General features: G+C 41.2%; 1 protein-coding gene across 1 annotated transcript in view; it reads left to right on the top strand.

The window, feature by feature from the left end:
• The first annotated feature begins 6,031 nt into the window (after window positions 1-6,031).
• eng (endoglin) overlaps window positions 6,032-26,096 on the top strand; it is a 49,423-nt gene continuing 29,358 nt past the window's right edge. Inside the window, exons 1-4 of the mRNA XM_030435587.1 lie at window positions 6,032-6,176; window positions 7,197-7,426; window positions 8,356-8,554; window positions 23,418-23,560. Coding sequence (XP_030291447.1) covers window positions 8,497-8,554; window positions 23,418-23,560 — 201 coding nt within the window. The 5' untranslated portion in view covers window positions 6,032-6,176; window positions 7,197-7,426; window positions 8,356-8,496. The remainder of the gene's footprint in view (window positions 6,177-7,196; window positions 7,427-8,355; window positions 8,555-23,417; window positions 23,561-26,096) is intronic.

Genomic DNA, 26,096 nt, shown 5'->3' with positions numbered 1-26,096 from the left:
AAGCGACCTGGGATTTGTATTTACGACACAGGTTGTGGCATTCAGAAAACTGCAGGGGGCGCCAAATTGTTACAAAATGCCATTTCTACATAATGTTGCTTTGATTTACAGAGAATTATTGAGGGCATGCACTCATTTTTAATGAAAGGAGGAAGAATGCTTGGAATAAAAAGGCAGTATCTCTGTTCCTGCTCTATCGATCTTTGATCATCTGTTTTTAGAAAGTCCGTAATGGTAGACCAGTGGGCTGCTTCTCCAAACCTGGTGCATACATTACCCACAATGCAACTCAGCCACCTGGTGACATAATTGGAGGCAATTTATCAGATCACATGAAGCTTCCTCCTTGGCCACAATGCAGCAGTACTCCAGGAGACCTGTAAACACGCTTTAATTTGTCAAATCTGGGGAGTTACCCTTTAAGAATTTTCCTGTGCTGAGGTGATATATATTGAGCGCCTGGTCGACTCACTGTAAGAAGTTAATCATCCGATGGTAATACAGAACATGGCTAGCTTGCTGAGAAAAAGACTGTCACTTTACATGCAGCTCTTTGGCTCCCCCGTAAAATAAACCAGGACAACTCAAATAACTGAAACCAAAGTGCACTTCCAGCAAAAACCCCTGAATTACATTCAAAAATGAGATGTAATTTTGCAAATGGGATGTTTCTATAATGAAAGTCCTGTTAATTAGCTGCCTTGTGGGATTGTAGACGTAGATTGTACATTCAGCGACTCTGTGAGGTCGAGGGGGCCTCAGTTCATCGGGTATCAGTGTCGGATATGACCGCTGGAAGGCCATGCGTCAGATCCCCCCTCGGAGGACGATAAGGAAACGAGAAAGCTGGCGCATACTTGATTCCCTCTCTCTCTCTTTACTGTGGCGGACTGGCTGGCTGGCACCACAGAGACCCAGTGGCACCGCGCGGGAACCAGCGTCAACCTGTGATGAAAGACGATGGCCGATTGTTTCCTGTTATTGAAACACTACTCATGGGTGGGGGTCGGAGAGTTGCGGGTAGGGCTCCAATAAAAAAAAGGAAAGCCACTGAAGGAGAGTGCTACTGTAGAAGTGTCCTTTGGCCAGCCTCAGATGTGATGGAGTGCCGCCGATGAATGCCAGCCGTGACATTTGCCTCTAAATCCAACTCGTGTCAGCTACTAGAGGACCGCAATTATTTAAGTAATATGGACCACAAGTGGAGCGAAACTGTCTCCACTTAGTGTACGATCCCATGTGTGCTGCTTTGTTCGCGCTGCCTGAAGGAAGGAGGTCAGGGCGAGTTCATAGAATCAACGAGCAGAATATCAACTTGTCTGACGAAAAAAAAACCCCACGACTGTTGCTAATGCACTGGTGGGACGTTAGCACTCTAAACAGGTCAATTAGTCCAATTAGCCATTAAGCGCTCGTGAGCTGCAATGGAGGATTAACTAGATTAGGCCTGTTGACTGTTTACAGTTCAAGGACACATCGAGCTTGATTCTTAGCATCGTGTGAATTATCAGTTGAATCAAAGCCGTTTACTGATGATGCCAATGAAGAGATTCCCTCAGACCAATCACACTAGTTGTGACGACTATTTGACATATTTGTGACTCCGACTGCACTAAATCTGTGATCACGGATCGTGTTTTTTGCAACTGCACTTCATCCCTGTGATTTACAGGTACAGTGCGCTCCTGAATCGCGGAGTCAGTATACGGGGAGAGCAGATGCGCTCTGATTCACTTCAAACGCTCCTTTCAACTTTATTTTTCAAGAATCAGGATTAGGAACAAATTTAACTGAGAAAAAAAAGGAGCTCTTTTTCGATCTGAAGAGCGAGTGGAGAGAGTAAAGCTTGTTCCTGCCCTCCTGTTGTGCAAAGCGTTGCTCTTCACACAACTACAGTACACTGGCAAAACAGAGACTGCAGTGTGTGTGTGTGTGTGTGTGTGTGTGTGTGTTTCTGCTACAGCAGATTTTGAAATAACTCTAAACTCTTTTGTAGTATTGTTACAGTTCATATGTGTGTTTTTCTTCTTTGGCTGCTGCTCTTGTTCTGCTGGCACACTTTGTGCGGAGAGTTGATTTGACGGAATGATGACTCCTCCGAGTCTGTTCGGTGCGGAGAGGATGTTGTGTCTACTCTTTTGCTCCGGTCTATTTTTTCTCACTCAAACTACAATCGGTGCAGTAAGCCGGAGATAAACGCTCGAGCCTCAAAGACCAAACTTCTTGCTTTTTTCTCTCATTTGTGGCTTTCATCGAGCTGAACTAAGTGACAGATAACGAAAGAGGATTTTAAGAGTATGATATGAAAGGGGCTGAGAGGTTGTCATGCAGATTGCGCGGCTCACAAACGCACACCGCTAGTAACATCCAGTGAGTTCAAAGTAAATACACACATCTCTTTTGCAATTATTCATGGTTCTGACTTTCAGCGGTCCCACGTCACTGTGCTACACCCACACAGATGTTTGTACTCATTTTCCCGCCTCTCAGGAACATGGGCTTCAAATAAAACATTTTAGCAACATCACAGAAGCACAGATCTAAATGATGAGATTAATGATGCCTGAATTATACTTCATTTCCACTCTTCAGGCTCGTGAATAGACCGTTTTCACAGCAGACAGTTTGGCGGATCATCGGGGAAAAGGAAAAAGGTTGATTACAATGAAAACTTGAGAGCATCTTGCGACGGCTGGTGTGATCCCATCGCAAGAAGCTCTCAAGTTTTTATGCTCCAAGTGGGAAAAAAACACTCTGACAAGGTGAAAACATCACGGGCGGGCTAATTATTGCATTCCATTGAGCTGAGCCGGTTCCACGGCTCTTCGAGTATTTTACAATGCTTGACTTACCGGCGTGGCACACTGGGGCTGTCGATGGAACCGTGTCACAGAGGCTTTGTCTGCTACGACACGTCGAAATGTCTCGCGCTGAAAAGAGCTCTATTGTTCATAGTGGCTTACAAAGTGTTTTCCATTCACCTGTTTTTTACGTGCATAAAAGAAGAAAAAAAAACCTCAGTGGAGAAATTTTAAAGTTCAAATATCACAGGAAAAGTGTTTGTGGCGAGGCAGAGAAGTTTGAGTAATTGGGACGGAGAGCAACGGGGACAGAGTGGGCAACTACATCAGGACGGAGTTGATGTTAGACGAAGAAGAGAAGAGAAGAAAACATCAGATCAGCGCGCTGTGGACTGACGAAGACCTCTCAATATTAAGTCCCTGCGCATGGCAGCCTTTAACCATAATTCCTCACATAAAAAAACACATTAAACTTCATTGCATTTTTCCTTCTTGTGCAGTGGTTTAATTTCATCTGAACCGAGAATTAGCACCGCCAACTTTGAACCAATTTCCGTGCACCCAACTTCTAATGTTTGTGCACAGCAACGCACATCGAATTGCATTTTCCTTTTTCTGACCGTCTCGAAATTCTGCTCAAGTTTGCGTTAAATTTCAGTGGATATTTGTCCACATTCTTGTACAGTCTCACTGCCGTGGCTTACTGGGACACTTGAGTTAGATTATTAGAACAGAGCTGGCCCTAAAAATTACGACAGGTCTAAGTGACTGCGGTGCGAACCCCCACAACCATTCCACTTCTCCGGTAACACCTTCTTCATTCGCAAGAAGTGTGTCTGCAATCACACCCTCGTTCACTCGTTTTTCATCGCTCTATAATGAGCGATAAATCCTGACCTCAGACACTTTATGAATCATCGTTGTTTCGCGTCATCGCTGAGGGTGACACGAAGTGGCAGAGGGGGGATTTCTAGCCATTAGGAGTAATGTCACGTAATTCCCTTCGCAGCTCCACCCAACTTCAACCTAGGCAGAGGTCTAATCAGAATGAGTGAAAACTCCTGTGAAGGTGTAAAGAGGCCCCTCAGATAAAAGCCATTTCTTCCAGCCCATAATAGCGTAATTGTTGTAGACTATAATACGCTGAAATCCGGACTGAACACACACTGATTCACTGAAACAAAACAAAAAGCCAGCCTCTGTCCACCGGCGTTACAAAACGTGCTGACCACTTTTACTCATTTTGGTTTTTCCAGCAGATACGGTGATATGTTGGAAACGCATCAATTGGCTGTGCAAAGAAATAAGTAAGGGTAATGATAATTAAGTGGTTTGAAGAGCTGCGTTGTTTCCTTGCTGCAAACTCAGGCACATTTCAGACATTGCAGGTTTGTGCGAGGACAGAAAAACAGGTGCTGAAGTATCAGTTTAAAAGTCAGGCTCTCTTCTCCCGACGTTTCTGGGGGAAATTAATCTCTTTATTTACATATTGTACTGGCAATAGACGCGTTTTTTTGTTAATGTAATCATTTGGAAGTAAATGTTTATTGCACAATGGAATGGCGACGGGAAAAAAATGACACCATCAGCATTTAGATTGGTTTCCTATAAACACTGCTTTCAGCGTGCAATTTTGTCTGCCACCGGGCACGAAATCTCCTGGGAAAATTAAGGCTGACTAGTGATCCAGTCAGGCTGGGAGCCTGGCACCATTTCTATCTGCTCTCACATCTCCATTATAGACTAAACAAATGGATTTACTCGTGTTTTACGCTGTGTTGTTAGCAGGGAAACAGTAATGATCCAGTTGTCTTTGCCACAGCAGCGCCAGCGTAATTACACTCGAAAATGCAAAAAGGGGAGGGCGAGAAATGGTCTGTCTTCTATTTCTAATAACCAAAGAACGGAACCGCAACAGAAAACAGGTGAGCAATTTGAAAACGGACCTACTGGAGACTTCAAATTGTGCATTATACAATGCATCCGTTGTGTAAGTAGACCATAAAATGCAGCATTGACCTTTAACTCACAATAGGGGGACAATTTCCTTATTGGCAGTGTAATTACGCTGAGACTGCCTCCCAGCGGCACACAAAAGCTCAGTAGTTACTGAATGGGGTTTATGTCGACGAATGGAAAATTAAAGCACATGTCACAAAAATGAATTTTCTTTTCACAGTGAAGCATCATGAAACCATGGCAACAGCTCAGGACAATTTTGGTTCCCCGAGCTGTTGGAAGGAAAAAGAGGAAACACGTCTGAGTCAACATCTGAACCCTCTTCTCAGGTTGCAACACGAGAGGCGGCAATAATTACGACGCGCTCATCGAGGTTACTGCCCTCCTCGATATCGGCGCCGCTGCGAGTTAATCTGCAAACGCATAGGAGATGGACACGTGTTGCACTGCACTCGGTGGCAGACGCATCACGTGTGCCGCACAGGTGGAGAACACGCACATGCAATTACGTACGCTTGTAATGGGTCGAATTTTGCAGTTACATTTCTATTCACGCGCTTCGCCAGATCACAATCGAGTCCTAACAGACAACATAACAACTATTGGCACATTCACACAGAAGGTGACACATTCACACGCAGACATGACACATCGCAATTATACTGTAACAGATAATAGTGATTCAGAAACGGTGGAGAGCGAGAAACGGAGACAAAGTATCCACCAAAATAGAGGAGGTGGTGTTTCCCTCGACGTTTCCTGCTCACGTTTCCTGCTGACTTTCCATCTCAGCGAGCCGATGAGTCGAAGAGAATCAGACAGAGCGTTGGTGACCACAATGTTAGGATATTACTAACAGGCTACAGGTCGCCGTTGTTCTGCCGCAGTCCCATGCCAAATTAAACTGTTATGACTCATGAGGTGCTTCCACAAAAGCTCATGTCCCTTATGGTAAGACCCACCCTTTAGTCCAAAAAAGAAAAAAAAAAAAAAACTTAAGTTAGTCCACTTTGGAAAGTACAACTACAATTTGTCATAAAAGAATGTAGCCAGAGAAAGTGATGTCTCATACTTTTTTTGTTGTTGTTGCTAAAACAAATTTTTTCAGCTCTGAACTCAGCATTTTTTTCTTCATCTACAACATTTTCTGCAGACTGTTTTGACATTTAATGTCTGTTCATTTTAAAATGCCTCTCAGCAGCAGTGTTGAAGCTCAGATTTAAAAGCCATTTCATTTTGCACATTTTGTAACAAGGGCAGTTAGGCTGTTGGGCTAACTGGGATTAGTGTCTCAGGAATACAAAAGTCTGTGTTGGCCATGTAAATGCCACGGCCATGTTCAGCAACATGTTTTTACACACATGAGTACAAACAAATAACATAACACATGGTATTAAGTTAGCTTTTGAAGTAGCGGTAAGTGAATTTAGTTTATTTTAATCTTTGAACAGAGCCAGGCTAGCTGAACTGTTTTGTTTCCCTGCTGTTAGCTAGCTCACAAGCTAGCTAGCTAACGTTAAAGCTAACGTAAACCGTCTCCTGATTTTGGATTAGCTAGCTTTATATTTTACGGGCAGATATTAGAGCGATAATAATATTCTCATGTATAGTTAGCGTTGGTAACTCTTGGTAGGAAAGCTTAAAAAGTGTGTTTATCCAAAAATGTTTTTGCCGTATTAGCTAGCTTTGTGTGATGTCTATAGAGTGGTGTAGCATTGACGTATGTGTGTGGACTAACCCCAATAAGCTACACACAATAACGGTACATGTTTTCTATAAAGTGATGATGACTGTGCTTTAAAAAGTAGATAAAAGTTGTGAAGCGAGAGTTAGAATAGATTGTAACTAGATTGTTTCAACAGAGCTAAGGTAGGTGAGTTGTTTTTTTTTTATTATCCGTGCTCCTAGCTAGCTCAAGAGCTAGCTAGCTAACACTAAAGCTACCGCCTCCTGACTGTGGGTAAGCTATCTTTTCATGCAGCTACTAGCCAGATATTGGACTGATACTGATCCTCTCGTTTATAGTTTACGTTAGACAAGTCTTGTCAAGAAAGCTAGAAAGTGTATTTTGCAAGATTTCCAAGTTTAATTTCGTTATTAGCTACTTCGCGTGTTGTCCGATAAGGATATAAAGAGCGTTAAGTTAGCCATTTACATGTTTAGGATTTTCGCTCGGAAGGCTAACGTCACCTGCTCAGTGAACGGTAAGTCAGAGGTAGGCTTTAAAAAGAAAAAAGCCAAGCTGTCTCGCAAAAATATCTCGAAAGCCCAGTGAAAAACAACCTTTTCTAACTATGTAACGTTATTGCTTTATTGGTTTGCACTATCCCTTCTTCGAGAAACTACATTTAACTACACCATCAGATAAACAGTTATGTGATTTCATGTAAAAGCTGAGATGTAAACGCTTGTATTAATATACTCTGTGTTGACCAGATGACACAATGCTTTGGACAAGGGGAGAAAAAGGGAGAGGAAAAAAAGGCCGGTGGTGGTGGGAGGGCTACAAAAGTGACTCCGCACCGCCCAGCCGAGCACAAAAACTTTGGGAAAGTCCTGACATCGTTCACGTTACATCGCTGAGCGCAGCCACATGTTCTCCCGTGGATTATAAAGCCGACATCATCGGAGAGAAAGTCACCCCATCTAAAAAAAAAAAGAAAAAGGTAACGTTATGCGATTTACAACTTTGTTTTCACTTTCGTGTCGCCTCAGAGATGTGCGGGTCTGTTTTATTTCCCTGATCGTCCAACCGGAGGGCTGTGACTTGGCCATAACTTAATGTTTTAATCCTCGACAAGTCAGTTTTATGTCTGTTTTGAATCGACTGAGCTGATGGTAAGGTTAAGTGACAGTAAATGGTGCCAGATATTGCAGGGGGGGTGGGTAGTCTTTGAACGCCTCATTAATCCCATTATCATGCTCTTATTAATGTTTAATAGTAGACTTGGATGCTTGTTTAACAGATTAGGCCTTGTCTTATTTATTTCCACGTACGGTTTTATTAATTCTGTTTCGAGTTAGAGATGTTTTCTTCTTCTTCTTACAAGTAAGAAGTCTGGGAGGGAAATAACATGACTTTTTCTGTTTTCTTTTGGAGGTGCATAAACAGTTTACACAGGCTCTTCCTTTCCCCTCTATATGAATCATATAACAAGAGCAGTCTCCTTATCTGATCTCGACATTGTGGTATTATTTAAAGAAAGCGATGCCGTCGTTGCTTCCTGAAACAGGCCAGGCCAGAAGTGAGTGACCACCAGATAACCCGTTGGGTTCAGACCCCTCATTGTGCACCAGGAAGACCAGGCAGAAAATATTGTGGGATTGTCTCAGGAGGACAATTCTGTCATCCTGCTTTGAAGGAATTTCAGACATTTGAGCAACACCTCCCATGTGTTCTCTATTATTGTGTTTCTTCATCTTCTAATTAAATATCAGCGCCAGAGAATACATGTGTGTCGTAACCTTTTCACGACACAGGAGGTAGTTTTGCAAGAACACACTCTTGAGTATGAGTTTGGCGGCCGATCACATCCTTATCAGCCATCACTGATTCCTGCCCCTCTGTTTCTTCCTCACCTTTTCGACCTTTTAGAGACTGGAATTGTCTGCTCCTCCGCTGTCACAGTCATTGCTGCCCTGCAACTAGACGAGGACACTACAACCTTCAGCACTTCATACCCCAGAGAGCCAGGACTCAGCTTCTTCCAACACCTCAGACTCAAACTTTACAGAGATGAAGGGTCACATGGCGAGGTTCACCCTGCTTCTGTGCATCACTGCTGCAGTCTCTGGTAAGTCTACACGCTGATCCTGAGAGTTTTTTTTCTCGAATTTTTAACATCTGGCATTTACTGGTTTTCATGCCAAAATGTGCTTTTATTGAAGTGTGTGATCTAAGACAACAGACCATAGGTAATTAAATGTAGTGAATTTAAGCCCCCTGGGGCATATATCTGTCAATGTAAAGTTCAAAGGCAGATGTTTATCTTGTCCTGTCCTGTGTTTTGAGATCATTTTATCCTCAAGACATAAAAGAATATTATATGCTCTGGTGTTTTCCCCTTGCACACTAAATCAGGATTTTTACAACCAGTCTGTAGAGAGAGGTTATGTGCAAATCTCTCTGGCTCGAAAACTAGTTTGTTCTTATAGTAACTCAACGATTATACATCATGCAATATCTTAACAGTAGAGTGGGGAAATAAATATCATAACATTAGAGCCAAATCCAAAAACGTATATAGCTCCAAATGGCATTCAGACAAAAAACACTGAGTCATTTTGGGACGTATTTGTTCATGTAGCTCTTCAGATTCTAGCGATAAAGAATATTTTATTGGAAGACAGTCCAGGCAAAAAAATCGAGAAAAACATGTGGGGGCACTCTCTGATTTATTTGTTATCTTCCTCTGTCGGCCCCCTCTGATGCTCTCTCCACCAACTGCCTGTGGCTGCCCAAAGCAAACTCAAACCTGTAATCCATACAAGGTGGCAAAGGGAGCTGAGACCCTCCTCATGCCCTCAGGCAGTAATCCAGTCTCACACTCTTACCAATGCTGCTGCTTCAGGCTGTTTGCTTCTCACTTCCCTGCAGCAATCTGGCCTTTGCTGTGGCCTCATGGTTTTCAAGTAATGAAACAATGCTAAATTATTTATTGTTCTGTGCAGATATCCTCAAAAGTAATATTACAAATCTACTGATATGGTTTAAAAAATATCTGTATCAAAATTGCGGAATCTTTTAGATTTGTTTTTTCAGGTGGAAGATTTAGTTTGACATCTGTTGGAGATTTACTGAACTTTTTCAACCCTAATGTGGCAGTTATACTCTGCAGCTAAAGACAAACTGCACCCACTAAATTATAACATATGAAAACTTTGTTACAAGATTTTTTGATTGCTGAGTGCATATATGCAAGTGCAACTTCCCTCTGATTCTAAATACCATACAGGAAAGCAGAATGCACCCTGCTGTTGTGTAACACAGATTTGACATCAACTGTCAGCAAAATGGAGTTGTCTGCATTCATTTTTCAATGCTGTGCTTGAAAGTAAAATAACAAATAACAAATAACCTTTTACTAAATCCGTGTGTCAAGAAACATACATCAGAAAAGCAAGTTGGCATTTCCAACTTGCTTTTTAAAAATGGCAAAATGGCCCTGGCAAGCATACATCACTGTTAAAAGAGTATGTGCTGGAAAAACAAGCTCAGTCGCTGAATCTGGCTTCTGTGCTGACCTACTATATGACAAATAACAGTATTGCCACAAGTGCTAAACACCCTCTCAGCAGGGGTGCTGGTGGCAGGGATACGGGGGTATTTTTTGGCCAACTGGCAGACTGTAGAGTTGACCTCACGCAGCTTCCACCGCAGGGGACCGGTCTCGCTGTCTGCTGGTGGAGTCTGTAAGGAGCTGTTTAGCTCGGCTTTAATTGCCCCTGTGACACATAGTCCTAAATCTGCTATCATTTATTTTCTGTCTTGAAAGAGGTTGCAAAGGTTTTCTCCTCTTATTATTTGTGCATCTGCTACTGCAGCTTTATGTATAGACCCAGAGGGAGCTGTGACACTGTTCTCAGACAGCAGGGTTACTCTGACCCTGTGTACCGAATGTTGAAGCATTAATCAAAACATTGGTGTGACATGTATGAGTTCTTCTGTCTCAGCCGTTGTGTATTCATCGTTATGCAGTCCAGTATTCTCATATTAATTTGTCATTTTCTCACACGTTGTCTCTTGGGTTTGGTCCTGCACAGACATTAGGTGTGACACACTGAGGCCATCAGTATACTTTATATGAAATCAAATTAGCACATTCCCAGACTAAATAAGTAGCATGTATTATTATATTCAGTGTGTTGCGAGGTCTGTTTGTTTAAAAGGGTCTTCGCCAGCTGTGTGTGGCTGTGGGAGCAGAAATGATGTGAAAGTTCTCTGAAAGAAGAAGTAAACACAGAAAAAGTAACAGTAAATTGCCTGAGGCTTGTGTCAAATCCCATGACACTCTTGGCGAGTTGCAGACAAGGTATATTGTGTATTAACCGAGCTCAGTTTTGCTTTAGCTTTACTGAAACTTTTTATATGTTTGACCTTCCATCACCCCCTTGATGTCAGGCTTTCAAATCCTTTGGTGATGTCTAAAGCATGATTTAAATATCATTTTAACCCAAACACTCATTAAAGCCAGAGGATGATGTTTAAGTCTGGCGCTCATCTGCTTCATTTCCTGAAACTGGAAACTTGATTCTTCCTCAGAGCAACCCCTATGGCGTTTGTCATGTATTTATGATTTTTTTAGACTGATTCAGAAAGATGACAGGCTGATTAATGGAGGAACTGGTATTGTGCATTTTCAACAGTATCACATTACTTGGCAGTAGTTTGTCATTAATATATTACTTTCATGGCTATTGTTGTTCTAATGCAAGTTGAAGGAAATATTAGTATTGATGCAGCCCGAGATAAACTGCCATAATATTCCAAACAATCGGACCAATCCTGCATTTACGGACTCTAAAGGGCGATGGGATAAGCTGGATGTTAAACAGCGTTCTTCTGTGTTGTTGTTGTTGTTGTTGTTGTTGTTGTTGTTGTCGTTAAGCCCAATTCAAACAATCACCAAGAAACAACTCTTGATTTGACAACGAGATCCCGTTTTCATTTGCTTTTGACCCAATTCAAACCTTGGAAAAATCCCCCCTGCTTCACCCAGCACCTTAAATATCAAATCGTACTCTATGTTAGGATCAGTCAGGTCCGTCTTTCTGGTTTACAGCCCTTCCATAATCTCTGGACAGGCTTCGGTCAGGCTCCAACAAGACGGACAACATCACATTGGTCTTAGTTCCAGCACACTGCCTCCCTGTGAGGTTAATTGTGTTTAAAATGTTGCTGTTTGTTTTGAAGGCCTTAAACCTGTCCAGCCTTTCAGGTCTTCTCTGTTTGTCTAAATCCCTCCTGTCATTTCACTGGGGAATTTGTTTGTGCGAAGATCAGACAGGCGTCGATTCCTCGCAATAGTGGTATTCATTCTCCTTTCTCCTTCCTTTTAATAAAATGTGCTAAAGCATTACCTTTTGTCCTTTGCTTCTTCCTGTTTTTTGGGGGGGGATTTTACTCTTCGTAATCTTGTTTATTTCAGTCTATTTGTTCAAGGCTCCTGGGCAGTTGCGACCCTTTCCTGGAACTGTATTCCGTTTTAAGGCATGTAAGGCATTTATTTAATGTTGTGCCTTATGGATGTGATAACATCTGCCTCAGGCAGGGCAACATACATGATTTACCTCCAAATACATTTCAGACATCTCTGAGAGAGTGAGTGCAGCGATTTCCTCAACCATAGTCGGGGGACTGATTAAGAAAGAATAGTCAAGACTTTTAGTTTGTTTTACAGTTCAAGCTCTAAAACAACTAACATTCCCATAATGCATCTCTACAGTGACTTTTATCAGACCCACTCTGCCTGATAAATGCTCATGTTTAACAAACCATACATCCTCAGTGTATTATACACAGGCTTTCCGTTATAAATGTATAGTCTCCAAGTCCAAGCCGAGATAAATCAGATGACATCATCAGTTTTTTCTCACACTAGACAAAGCCCCTCCAGAGACACAGAAGACATTATGTAACTGTTTTCACAGGCTAATTAGTACCTCCTCATGATGAGTAAACTGATCTCCATGCATACAGTTAGTAGGGCGTCCATTTGAAGTAGAATTCTAGTATACTTTATGTATTTTTCTCCGCTACCGTTGCCATGCTGATGGGCCTTTAAAGATAATCAGAATGGAAATTCTAAGCGTCTATGTGCCTTGCTGCTTATTATATTGAATATAGTTGTATAGTACATCCATAGGAAAGACTTTCATATGATATCCAGACCACTTTATAATGGCAAGTACAATAAGCGAGACCACTTAAGCTGACTGAAGCAGTTGGACACATTAACAATTATCTATGCGTCTGGCTGCAGTCTTTGTATTCAGCGATTTTATCCACTGTGTGCCTGGCATTTCCTGGCAGGGAAGTAGTGTTGAATATGCCCCCTGCTGCAACAACTTTCCCAGTGGGAGCCAGGCATCATGATGTTAACTGCCAGACCTCCTGCTGCATTTCAGCCTACCCCAGAGTCTCCCTCCACGGGCTGAAGGAAAAGCACAAAAGTGATTAGCGAACCGCGGGAGAAGGAGGGGAGGGCCGTCTGAAAATGAATGTTGGAGAGGGAAAGGGAGCGAGACAGAGAGACAGACAAACAGAGATAACAGAATTCATAAAGACTGATTCATGGAGACAGTAAGGGAGTGGGGGGTCAAATTTATGTGACTGTCAAAGAGCAGATAAGTAGTTCAGAGGGAAGATGTGGGGAGAGAGAAGTAAATAGGGGATTAAAACAGAGAGATAGGAAAAAGGACAAGACAGAGATAAAGCTGGGGAGATATGGAGACCCAGTTAAATTCTGAGTCAGAAAAAGTGAAAATAAAAGACTGTGAGTAATTACACAAACGAGAATGATACATTATCTTAACTAACAAATGAATTTATCACACTGACAGAACACCACTTATCTGGGGGAATTTACTAAGCAAAAAGAAATGGGGAGAGATGACAAAGGTTTCTCAGAAGGCATGCTGTAGTGGAATAAGTCGAAAGCAAACAAAGAAAAAAAAAAGAAAAGAAAAAACGTCATGTTAAAAATGGCGTTGAGAGTCAAAACAGTCCACTTCCCCTGTTTTACTGTAGTGAGCCAGCTCAGCCTGCAGTCAGACTGGGTGGCAGGGAGACGCGACCACTTGTCGCTGCCTCAGACCGATTTCAATCTCCTCCAGTGTTATGCCCCTCCCAAATAACAATCCATTTCTGACTGCCTTGCTTTTCCTCTGTTTGAATACAGACTGCAGTGCAAGAGAGCCTCACTAACACTATGTTCCTCTCTGTTTGTTCCAACATGACTTTCACTAGCTAACACTGTTTATCGAGATGTCTCTAGCATTCAGTAATCATTATGTACATGCCACATACATAATAATCAACACAACTGAATGGCATGTCACTCTGAGTGGTGATAAATGATGATGGGGGAGGGGGTTAATTCAGTATTGGACAGTAGTTGTCTTTCTGTTTTAAATATTGAAATAAACCTGGGATTTTATTCAGTTTATATCGTGAATAATAGAAAATAGGTGAAAAACTAGATAAATTCCACAATCTCTCGTGTCAGTATTATTCTTTTAGAATGGCTCTGGCCAATCTGCTACACACTCAGCAGCTCTTTTGAGATATCTCCCTACTTTTCTCTTCACTTTCTATTACCAGAAACACATTTCTGGCTGTCGTTGCAATGATACTTGTTTCTATAAATTGTGTAAAATGGTGCAGAAAACAGAAAAGACCATTTCTGACCTCCATGTGACATAAGTGGGCCTATCTTATTCTAAATGGCACACCAGCACTGCTTTAATAGTCCGTTTTTAAAGCAGTGCAGAAGTATGTGTGAAAAGTTCAGGAATCTGAAATGTTGACCATCATCGTTCAGATTTCAGATTATGTCTCCCTCAGAATTTCTTTCTTGCTTTTGAAACTTACTACATGTCACAAGTGTTGAGCGGTTTGATCTTACTTTGATCGTCGTCAGGTAAAAATATATATATTAAAAAAAGGAAACCACACCCATATTTATAGGCTTCGTCATGCAAACCAATAGGCTGACCAGCTTTGTGATAGTAGCTGCGGTCAACTACCCAGAGTGATAAACATCCAAAAAAGAACAACTACTCTTGTGCTGAGACCCATCCTCCATCCAATTTGTGAAAATCTGTTTGGTAGTTTTTGTATAATCCTGCTGAACACCAACCAACCAACCTTATTTTGGTCAATCATGCTGTATATCGGAATCTACATCACCTACATTCAAAAATTGATTTTAATTGCTGTCGAATTTCCTCTATGACAATTTTCACCTTGTGACTACAGCTTCTTGTACCCTCTGGCCCAGAGCTTTTCATTATGCAGTTGCACGTGCACCGAATGGCTCATTAGTTGTGGGCAAGATAAACGCCTCGTCAGCATGGCGACCACTTGTGCTCATGTCAACATGCCCGCTGTCTAAGCAGATAAGGCATGGCATTATGTACTCTTATCTTTAGGTCTGTCTGCCAATGGTCAACACTGGGGTCTGCACAAACGCAGGAAATGTACCTGTACATTGGGACAGAACTCGGAGGGAAAACTCTTGATGGGTCAGTGGACTCACCTCTGACTTTAAGTCAAAGGTGCAGGGTTAAAGAGACTTCCGAGAGGGTTGCAGAACAGGAAAGTGTTTTATATCGTATGTCTTCATTTTTATTAAAAAATGTTATTCATGAGTGACTTTGATTAATGAGGGTAATGTTATGCAGGGCAGAATCACCCACTTAATCAATCCCTGTCAGACTAGTTATGAACAAAATATCTTCACCTCAAGTGTTGTGAAATACTTCATGTGATGATTTTACACTGATGAAGAAAGAGGCTTTGCTTTGAGCATTTCCGTTGGCCTAAGAAATGCCAACAAAACCAATAATAGTAAATGTTAATGCAATTACTTGACATTTTTCTGTAGGACAACATACAATCTTTCTGCATAGACATAACCTGATTTCTAAAATGTTCAGTAATGTGTGCAGCTCGGTGTTCTATTATGGCAGAACCTTTTCATTCAAGCACTGGGTGGTTAGTTTTCCTGTTGATTCAGGTGCCAAACTGGTCAGTCTGTATTTGGAGAGCCGAAATCATTCTCTGATGTCTGACTGTGTGTGTGTGTGTGTGTGTGTCTGTGTGTGCACTTTTGTGTGTATGTTTGATGCAATGAGAAAAGCCCTTGGACATTGGATTTTTCATCTTGCCCGTGTATCTGTGATATGTCAGAAAGCAGAATGTGACTTGAAGAAAAAAAAAGCCTCAAGACATCTGACAGATTATTTTAATCTGCTCATACACTATAACTACAACAAATCCAACAGTCAGACACGGGATACTTAATAATCTTTTCACAGACTCTGGAGGGAATAAAGTTACACTTGTCAAACAACTCTCCCTAGTCGAGACACTTCCATTAGTTAAATAGTGAAAATGAAATCATAAACTTGAAGCCATCTCATAGATCTCTCAGTGAGATAAATCAAAACAGCTTTTGCTCGTAGAAGCCCAGTAAGTCTTTTATGTGACCATATAAATTTAAAGTTGTCTCTATGAATAGAATTGTAGTCTCTGAACTAGAGAGGAATCATACTAATAATATATTTTTTGTGCTTCTCAACTGGTCATAATAGAAAATTCTTCTTTTTTCTGATGTGAACAAATGAATAGCATCAGAAATATTTGGCTGTCTAGCGTGGGAGTTTTAAAAGAGCCGTCAATCGATGTGGGAGTCGTAGCTTCTCTGATCCCATATAGTGCACATTGGTGGTATGTCGTCTCTCTTGTTTACACTTGAAACACGTACCTTTGACTTTGCTCACTTTAAATATTTATTTTAAAAAAAATAACAGCGCCTTCATTAGTATGCCGCCCTCATGTCGGAAAGCATTAATATTTACTGGCAAAAATCAGTCGAGAAAAACGGGCTAATCTGTGTTGGTTCTACATGAAGCATATGTTGTGCAAAGCTACATTAATCTTGAATGATTGGGAGCAACCACTGTGCAATGAATCTCTAACGCTTCAATCTGCTGCGGTTTGCTCGCAGTTAGCATTAAACTTGCTAAATTAGTCTGTCTATCCGCCAATTAACACTCAGATGATTAATTGTGTTTTGCTAGTGCTCTGTCAGCGTGTTGAAGAAAAAAATTAACCACGTAAGTGAATGGAAAAGACACATTTTATCCACTAACTGATGGTGTCTGGAATGAAACACATCACCCAAGAGTATCCACATAAAAATGATGGTTTATTTTTCATGCCTGCAGTTGCTGCTTGCTTACATAGAACCACATCTCATATGATCAAATTTATCTGCATCAGAGTATTATTTTCTTTGTCAATTAATCTGCAGTTCATTTTCATGATTAATCGTTTAGTCCATAAAATGCCCAAAATTGCTGTTTTTATTTTCTTCTTTTGTCCAACCAACAGTCCAGAATCTCTCTTCATTTACACTCATTAATGACAAAGACAAGCAGCAAATCCTTACATTTAGCAAACATTTGATAGTTTTGCTTGAAAAAAACTGAAACCCCCAAAATTACGAATAGTTGGCACGTAATTTTCTTTAGACTGATTAATTGATTATCCGATTAATCGGTATATCGGTATAGAGTTGCTAATTACCAGCTGCAGACTGGGCATAAAGTCAGCAAGTGAATAACGGCGGAAGTGAGGCATAGACCTTCCTTACGCCACTGTTGGACTTGTTGTTCAGCTGGCTTCCGACAATGATGAGACGACAGACGAATGGCTCCCAGAGGTGTAAACAGAGCTAGTGTGAAGACAGGCTGTCTCCAGACCTGCTATCACATCCTCAGTTCCTCTCCAGCAAACATTGGACACAGGACTTGGCACTCAGGCACACACACGAAAAGTCTCGTGCCATTAAACTGACAAGACTAATCAGCAAAATTATTTTTGATAGAATTTCTGGATTTGGGAGTGGGAGGTGAGATGGTCAGGAAGCTTGTGTGTTGCGTGGTGTGCGTAATGTGTAGTATGCAGGGGTGAGAGGCCAGGGGACAGTGCAGGCCCCTGCAGAGCACTGATAAGAGCTTGTTTACCTTCCTGTGGATGGTCAGGCCTCAATCTGCAGTTGCGGAAACGCCGGGACAATAGGTGTGTGTGTATGTGTGTGTGTATGTGAAGTCCAGAGAGAGACTCGAGCCAGCCTTGAAGCTCCCCTTTCCCTCTCCGACTAACTCTGATAGGACCGCTGACCCCTCCCTCCCCCTTCCCCATCATGACTCCGTCGTCCGACCCTGGACACAAACAGTTTACTCGACCCCGGGGGACCAAGGGAGACAGTTCGTCTTGACGTTGTCTGCTGTCAGGGTTTCCCCTTCTGTTTTTTTTCCTTTTTTTCTTTCTTTCAAAAGCAGCCATTAGCTCTAGCTTCAAGTTCTACAGGAATTCATTTTGCATCTAAACTCTAGGCAAGTAGCTGATCCTCCTTTTCACCGTGACTTACAATGAGGCAGGCCATGAAAGACAGGGTATGAAATCAAGCTGGCCTGCTTGCTCGCCTAGGGAGTGAAAAAGGCTGCTAGTTATTGGGCAGCAGGTAGTCAATCCCTTGAATGTAAATCAACATTTAGTTAAGGTGTGATAGAAATTGAAAATTCAAGGCCTCGCCACTGCCTGTCAGTACTCTGTGATGTTGGCACAGCACTGATGCTCAGAGATCAGGCAGCATCGATACAGACAGGCTGGCACCTCTTGATATGTTTAATTTACCTGCAGACATAGCAGGCCAACAGCCTTGGGGGTAGCGCTAACAGCAAATCTCATACATCACTTCCATCAAATACATTATTTGCACATAGGCTGTAAAACATTGTAAATGTGGAAAACATAACCTTAGAAAATTGCAACAAATAATCTCAGCAAAAAATAGATAAAATCCAGCAAGTCAAATTTCCGAGTGCTTTAATTTTACTGACAAAATGACCCTATTCCAAGAAGTGACTTCTTGTTTAGCTCTTTCACTTAAAAGATTTGTTGAGGTCAGTTCAATTTCTGCTGACCAACGAGATGCTGACACTCCAGAATATTTTCAAAAGGAGAAGTGATAATATAGTGAGTTAGATACAGTAACTGTGCCTTAACATTTAGGAACTTCTGCTTTTTGTAGACAATCAGGAGCCACAGTGTATCCTTTCTAAGAACTACGATGTGACTTCTCACTATTCATTTTTTCTTAGCACCATAATGTTAACATGGTGTGTAACAATGTGTGAATGCTGACCTTAATTGTGGTCTGGTAGCATAATGTAATTGTAATGTAATTTCCATGGGATGGAAACGTGAGTACACTGCTCATATAAAGCTACATACCTTTTTGGCTCATTATTGCCTCCATGGGCACCCACATTATGGAAACGTATTTCCTAAAGCATTTGTTAAAGTGTAATCACATCATCATCTGGTCACCCAACTTTGAAATATACATGTTTGTTTTTACGTTTATGTGATTATTGGACAGTCTGGGAATCCTCTTGTTTGTCCCATTTTTGGAGTCTTTCAGAGAAGTTCTCTGTACTGCATTTGCAACCATTAGCATGTCACAGCAGAAGGAGAGGTAGAGGATGTCAGCAATGTGTAGGCTTATGTACTTTGATCCCTAATAATGATTAATCACCAAGACTCCAGTAATGCCCAAGCACAGATACTGGCCTCACTGCACCTATGGTGGATAATTATGGGCAGTGAAACTTAATTTAGGATGTTCAGGTTGGCAACCTGGATTAATTACATTTTTCAGTGTCTTGATCTAAATTTTAAAACAATGGAGACACACTTTGATGCACACACAAAGAGTCATTAAGAGGGGCGTTGTTGATCGGGGTGTGGGGGAATTTTATGAAATGGGAAAAACTAATCAATACAACAATATTACTGTAAATACTACCTCTATACTGGACTCTATCCATGTAAGTTCTTTATAAGTGTAAGCTCCACATCAGTAAGACTTAACTGCAGTCCACACTTTAGCTATGCTGATGTTAGCAAAATTGATTGATGGAAGCAGAACATAGCTAATGTCAGGCTGACCCTAATATGCCCTAAAATGGTCACAGTAGTGGTTCTGTCTTAATGGTACTATGCACAACTGAACACATGCGGAAAACGGATGTCTGTGATTTGGCGAACTAGTCTCCTATCTTTTTGAGGAATGCCCTGGAGGGTAAGGAAAGACAGAGCAGACAAACTCTGGACATGTGAAGTCACCAGATGGGAGATCTCGCTCTGCTTGTTAGTTGTGACTCCCGGGGTCTGCAGACGACCAGAACTGCAGAGGGCAGTTTGAAGCACACCATGCTGTAATTTCATGACTCCCAGGTATTGGCACGGTCCACAGAAATGGGCTTTCTCTAAAGACTGCTTCGTTAACAGCAAATTGTCCATTATTGATTTTGGCTGCACCCTCTCTTTGGTCTTAATTTTATAAGCATTTGATCAGTTTGCTATAATATGTTTAATACGTTTTCAGTTAAAACAAAGTGCCTATTAGGTCTGGTAATTTGGCTATATAGTGTTGTTAATATGGCAATTAGCAAGAGTCTCCTTAGGCAGTGATGCCAATTTAATATGTGTGTAATTACGGAAATGGAATTTGCATTAAGAATTAACGCGGACTTTAAGATCAAATCTGATTATATGGACTTTTCATGAATTGAGGCAATTTTCTCTCCTCCCTAATGCCTCCTGATGTTTTCTATCACATCTCCCCCTTATACCTAACATCTAAATGGGAATCACCAGCATCCATAAACATGCCTTCTCATGGAATGGAAAATGCAAGGGACTGATATAAGTAGATAAAGAGGACAGGGAATGGTATCGTTCTTCTATACCTCATTTACCAGCAGACCGCTTAGCGAGGCCATTGGCATTTCCGGGGTCAAGAGGGCAAAATGAATGTTCTTCATATCCTTTAGTGACTCGTAAAGAGGAGACCAGTGACACATGCATGTACACACACACTCGCACACGCCCAGTCTTACGCAGTCAGTGTGATTTATATTGAGACCTCTCGGGCGACAGTCATGGGCCGTTGACTCTGTCACAGCAGAACAAGAGAGAAACAACTTTATGGATGTGGATATTGAGCAACAGACATCAACAGAGAGGGCCAGAATAACAGGAAACCAGCCTTGACCTCTGTGGTGAGGGAGGGAAAAAGAGATGGCAAAGAAGCATGGATGGCTCTCCATCTTTATTTGCAAGAAAAGCTGCAGCAGGAAAATAAACCATGAAGCTGGGCCAAGAATGTTGCAGCCCCCTCAATCCCCTAATTAGTGACAAATGTGTCCTTGATTTGACAGTAAAGTAGTACGAAAGGCCAGCTTGACTCCCACAGAAAAGGGGATACAAACAAAAGATAAAGCTAATAAAAGATATGACACAACAGTGATCCAATTAAAATAATATCCCATTAGCGCTTCTTTTCCATCAGTGGTATCTTGGGTCAGGGGTTTTATGAATTGAACAAATGAATAAGAGTCGACAACACCGACCACATTTCATTGTGGGGGACAACAAAAACAGGAGAAATAGCTGATTATGTAACATGTTCAAGCTCCCTTTTTTCTGTGTTTCATTGCATTCATCACTTTCTATTCTGTTTTATCTCTATCTCTGTCCACTCTGCTCAACTGCGAGTGATGACATTGCCTCAACCAAGGTCTTTGATTAGTGCCGCTTCTAAATAAGGCACATCCTGTTGACCTTCCAAACTTTGCAATTTCCTATTAACTCTTCCCGCTCTGTTCCTCTTTCTTTCTCTCTCATCAGTTCCTTTTACACCACATCTCCTCTCTGAGGGATTGCGTCCTGCTGGGTAAACAGACCAAATACATCATAAAAGTCAGTGGAGCGGTATGTCATGCAGCATTTGCTTACTAAATTAGTTGTTTCTGTCATGATATCACACTTGCTCGCTTATGTGCCTCAGGACCAGCTGTTTTGAGAGTGATTGAGGCATGCACGGTGGATGCTTCAGCATTGCTTATATTCATCTTACTGTAGATAGGCTTATCTAATATTTAGAGTAGTTCTGACTGATCCCATGACAAGTGCGTAGCTTTAAGGCTTTATCCTAAGGAGTAAATCCAGCTATTTGCTACAGAGGAAACCTAAACCAACTGGACGCCCCTGTAGTAAAGTGTTGTAAAATCCTTTACATTAAACATTTGACAGCCCTGATACATTCTGCTGTTTTTACGACTGTCATTTTACTTCTCCTATTGATGGAGAATAGGTCGGACTTTGGTGTCTGACTTGTGCAGTCCACTGACAAAACTGTGACTGCTGACTGACATCTATAGCCAATTTAGGAAAATAATTTTGAAATGCTTAAAGACAAAGATAAAGGTCTCCTTACTTAACAACAAACCTTATTTTACAACCATAACGCGTGTCACCTTTACTTGATGAAGTCAAGAGAGACACCTTTTTAGTTTGACCCATCAGCATCAGTGCTGCTAAAGCAGTTAAACACATTGCACTTCTTGAGAATTATACAACGTTGTATTTGTTGCATATTGTTTCATTAGGGTGCAACTACAATTTTAGTCAATTGTAGGGGTGCCAAGACTGTCAATATACAAGATTCAATAGTAGTTCCGATATTAAGGTCACAATTTGATGCTATTTTCAATTCAAAATGTATTTTTAGCGCTAACGGCTGTGCCCTTTGTTAGACTTTCTCATCTGGCTTGTTAAGATCAACTGATCAGTTGATCTGTCATTAACTTAAACAGAAAAAAAAAATGGAAACAGACAGGGATATTTTAAAACAACAGCTTGACTTTATCCTGAGGGCTTTTTTGCAAGTTAGAGTTTGGCAAGTTCAAATAATACTCATCAAAACTAGAGACTCAAGAGTTCATCAAAAAAATACCACCCTTCAGGGGTTTAACAAAAAAACTGGAAAAGATAGAAATTCTGTTTATTAGAAAGTTTTGTTTCTCAAATGCTACTATTCCTCTTTCCTAACAATTCAAATAAGGATCTCCTGGTACCAGTCAGTTGATCATCTTTGTGTGCTCAAGATAGGGGGATGGAAGTGCAGCTGCAGACTACCGATAAGCTAGCCGTGCCAGTTTTTTAGTTGTCGATATTTTTTTTGATGATCGAAATTGTCAGCTCATTTCAATCGATTTCCGGTTTATATATAGTAAATTTATGATTTGGCAACAGCGTTTGTCTTGGAGGATATCAATGTTTTGGTACTGACTCAGTTTAGTCCTTGTCCTTACTGGATACCCATCCCTAGTTGCCAACAGGACTGCAATACCACAGGATGCCCCAGTCAAACCCTTCCATATCTAATCAACAAAAGGCGGGAGGTGGTCCAGGAAAGAGATTCCTGATTGAGTTAGAAAATACATCTGACCCTTCACACTGTATTCTCCACTGTTCCCCTTGATGAAAGAGGAAGTTTGCAGAAGAATATTTTGTCCCGCCAACTTCAGTGTGCATGTGCACACTTACTCCAATGTAATACAATAGAACACACACATACACAGACACACATAGCCCAGGTCAAACACCAGGCATTTATACCCAACCTCATCCATGACCGCACAGCCTCGGCTCGATTAATTCAGCCTCTAGAGACATGGATCCCCAGGTTAAATAGCAGGCTCACAGCAGAGAGCAGAGTGAGCAGGCTTGATGGATGACTGCAGCCTGCCACCCTGACACGTCTGATAAACTTAAACTGGCAGATTGGTTTTTAAACAATGTAGTCCTACCCACACATTTACATCCATACACTGAGACCAGGGGCATGCTTTCACAATGACTACTAACACATTTTGCTCCTTTCAGGCAAGGAATCTGTCACATTGTTGGATGTATGATGGTGTAGGAGTTTGTGTGGTCAAGGAAAGAGACTTTTTAGTGTAACTTGATTTTATGCTGCTGACACAGTTTAACCATTTGTGCTTGATCTCTTTAAGCCTCACATCAGACATGTGTTCCTGAGGATGTTAAACACAGCCCGTGGATCTCCATGAACGAGATGCAAATTGGCTGTTGGAGCAGCTTCATCAGCGAGGAAAAGACAGAGGTCCACATCCTCAACCTGAACTTTGCCCCCACGGTAAGCATGTCAAGGTTATACAAATGAGCTGCTGAGCTACTAGTGCTAATTATGTAAATGTGAACTTATGTAAAATCTGCATGACAGTGAATGATAATATGTAAGTCACTTTTTTTTGTAAAAATGCTTGCTTGCTACTTGCTTAACATGCATAGTAGCAGTAAAATTCACCAGGCAAACAAAACCCTCTCAGCCCACCAGATCATAATTGGAAACTGTACATAGAAATGTAAAATGCTGCACAATCTACACCACAGCTATCTGTCAAGCTGACAATTCAGCTCACTTGTCATTTAAATCCAATACCAATGCCGGTCATGGGTATGTTCTCATCAGCTAATTAATCATCCTTTTCAGTGGATGACGGTACAATAAGTCAAGTCCAGTCACACGTAAGAAGCTTCCTGCCAGTTCATGCATCACACACATGCTCCCCCTTTATGCATTTTACACCTTTCTCAGATAATAGAACATGTCACTCATCGTTACAAACATGCAGCATATGGTTGAATTACATTTTTCCTTTATGTTCACATCTGGGAGCTCTGTCACATTGCATGCAGTGTCATTACAGTCAAAGCTTGAGTTGGAGAATATGGTGAAATGTGGTGAAGATAAGGGTACAAAAGTAAATCTTTTAGATAGATTGAAGGAATTATCAGAAGAATAGGCAGAACAGAAACAGCTGTTTTGACAGGAGATATTTTCGTTGTTCACATTTTTACACAGGTGTTTGATAAAATGGATGATGGCTGAATTCCATTTAGCTGCTCTGGTTTCAGGGTCATTGGCTGCAGTCGAATGGTAAAAAAAAATGACGTCCAATGTCTTCCTAAATACATTGTCCTGAGGTCCTGGAGAGATGTGACTGACAATTCATAAGGACTTGAAAAGACAAGACAACCGTGGTGCCAAGAGAGTCACACTGGAAGTACACGAAGCCTTGTATTATCGACTTTCCTTTCATAATACTATTATCAAGTGTTATCTGTACTACAGCAGATGTGAAAGGAAGCACTGTTGCACCTTTCCTTAGCATTTAGAGAATTCAACCAACTCTTATCGTGGCTGCCAGTCAGATATGTCTAGGTCATTTTACCCAGTTAGGAACCTGCCTAAGCAAAAAAAAAAAAAGAATTGACTGCAGCCCTGCTATCGTCCACCGAGGCTCACTATCACAATATAGTAGACTACCGGGACACTTAGATGGAACAGTAAATGGGGTTTTCCTACTATGATGAATAAAAATTTCTTCTGTGAAAAGGCATATAAAGGCTTGAATGCTAAGACAAAATAGATAAGCTGGCAGAGGTTGACTGATAGCTCTCCTGTTTCTATACTGAGGCTAATCGCAAACAAGGAGCAGCTGGCAGATGAGAGGATCATGTGGTGAGCTGACTCAACACTGCTATTTGGCAGGTAGGAGAAATAAGGCAACTTCAGAATGACCTAAAGAGAGGTTAGTGTGCCCAATAGATAGAGTCATAAGATAAACTAGCGTTAGAAGAGGTGATAAGGAAGGAGCAACATATATGTAATATGATTTTGGTGGTATGTGGGAGCCAATTTTACACATTCAAATCTGTTTATAGGTATTAGGAAGTACTTCTGTATATGTTACCAACATTTTACAAATATTTTTGTGGCTCCAGGGAGAGTTTGAAGAAATCTGATAAAATTCCTATGTAAGAAAACACCTCAAGTGATGTCACTTTAGTCATCATCGGTTTGGGCTACAGGTTTAAGAATATGAAAATCTTGGGTTATGGGGACAATAAGTGAGTTTACCAGACCTCTGTAGCACACTCCTCGGCCCATTCCTCTGCTCCAGGTTTTGACAAGGAAGAAGAATCTGTTGATCAAAAAAGAATATTTTTTTGCTGCATCGAGTTTGAATAGTTTTCACTAGCTATCACAAGTCAAACAATTTTAGTGTGATGCTAAATCTGCGCTCTATTTATGTTCTTTTGGTTAATATTGTTGTTGCACAAACGCTAACCCTAACCTTTAAATAAATAAGCCCCTCAAAACCTTTTTCCCACGCTATGAAATATAAACACATACACAACATGTGCAACCTTTATCAGCCAGATGACTAGCTAACCCTGATGCCAGACATAACAGAACTATGGTGTTTGTCAGCATGCCACAGCTAAACAGGCCTCTATGGCAACCTAGCTCCGCAATTTTGGCCATGAGCTTAAAGAATTCCTTTTTCAGCTAAACAAACACAGACCATAATTGCAAACAGTGTATTGGGTCTTTTTGATTGTGAAACTTTTAGCTTTAGGGAATGACAGCGGAAAGTAACTCCAGCAAACTTTTAATCTATATGTTGTTATTGCTGTGCCAGACTCCATTTTTCACTGTCCAACATTGTCGGTCAGCTCACATTAGTCATCTCTTTATCAGCATGCTCTGTTTGTTTGCTGCTTCTGTTTGTTCTCACTTAGACTTCTTTATGTAGTACTTTCACATAACGTGCGTTAAGCAACTCTTGTTTGTCTATTGTCTCTTTTTATTTTTCACTCTGTTG

Source organism: Sparus aurata, chromosome 12 (assembly GCF_900880675.1).
Source record: "Sparus aurata chromosome 12, fSpaAur1.1, whole genome shotgun sequence".
Taxonomy (NCBI): domain Eukaryota; kingdom Metazoa; phylum Chordata; class Actinopteri; order Spariformes; family Sparidae; genus Sparus; species Sparus aurata.
Note: the sequence above shows the minus strand (reverse complement) of the source record. Positions and strands in the feature narration are given on the sequence as shown.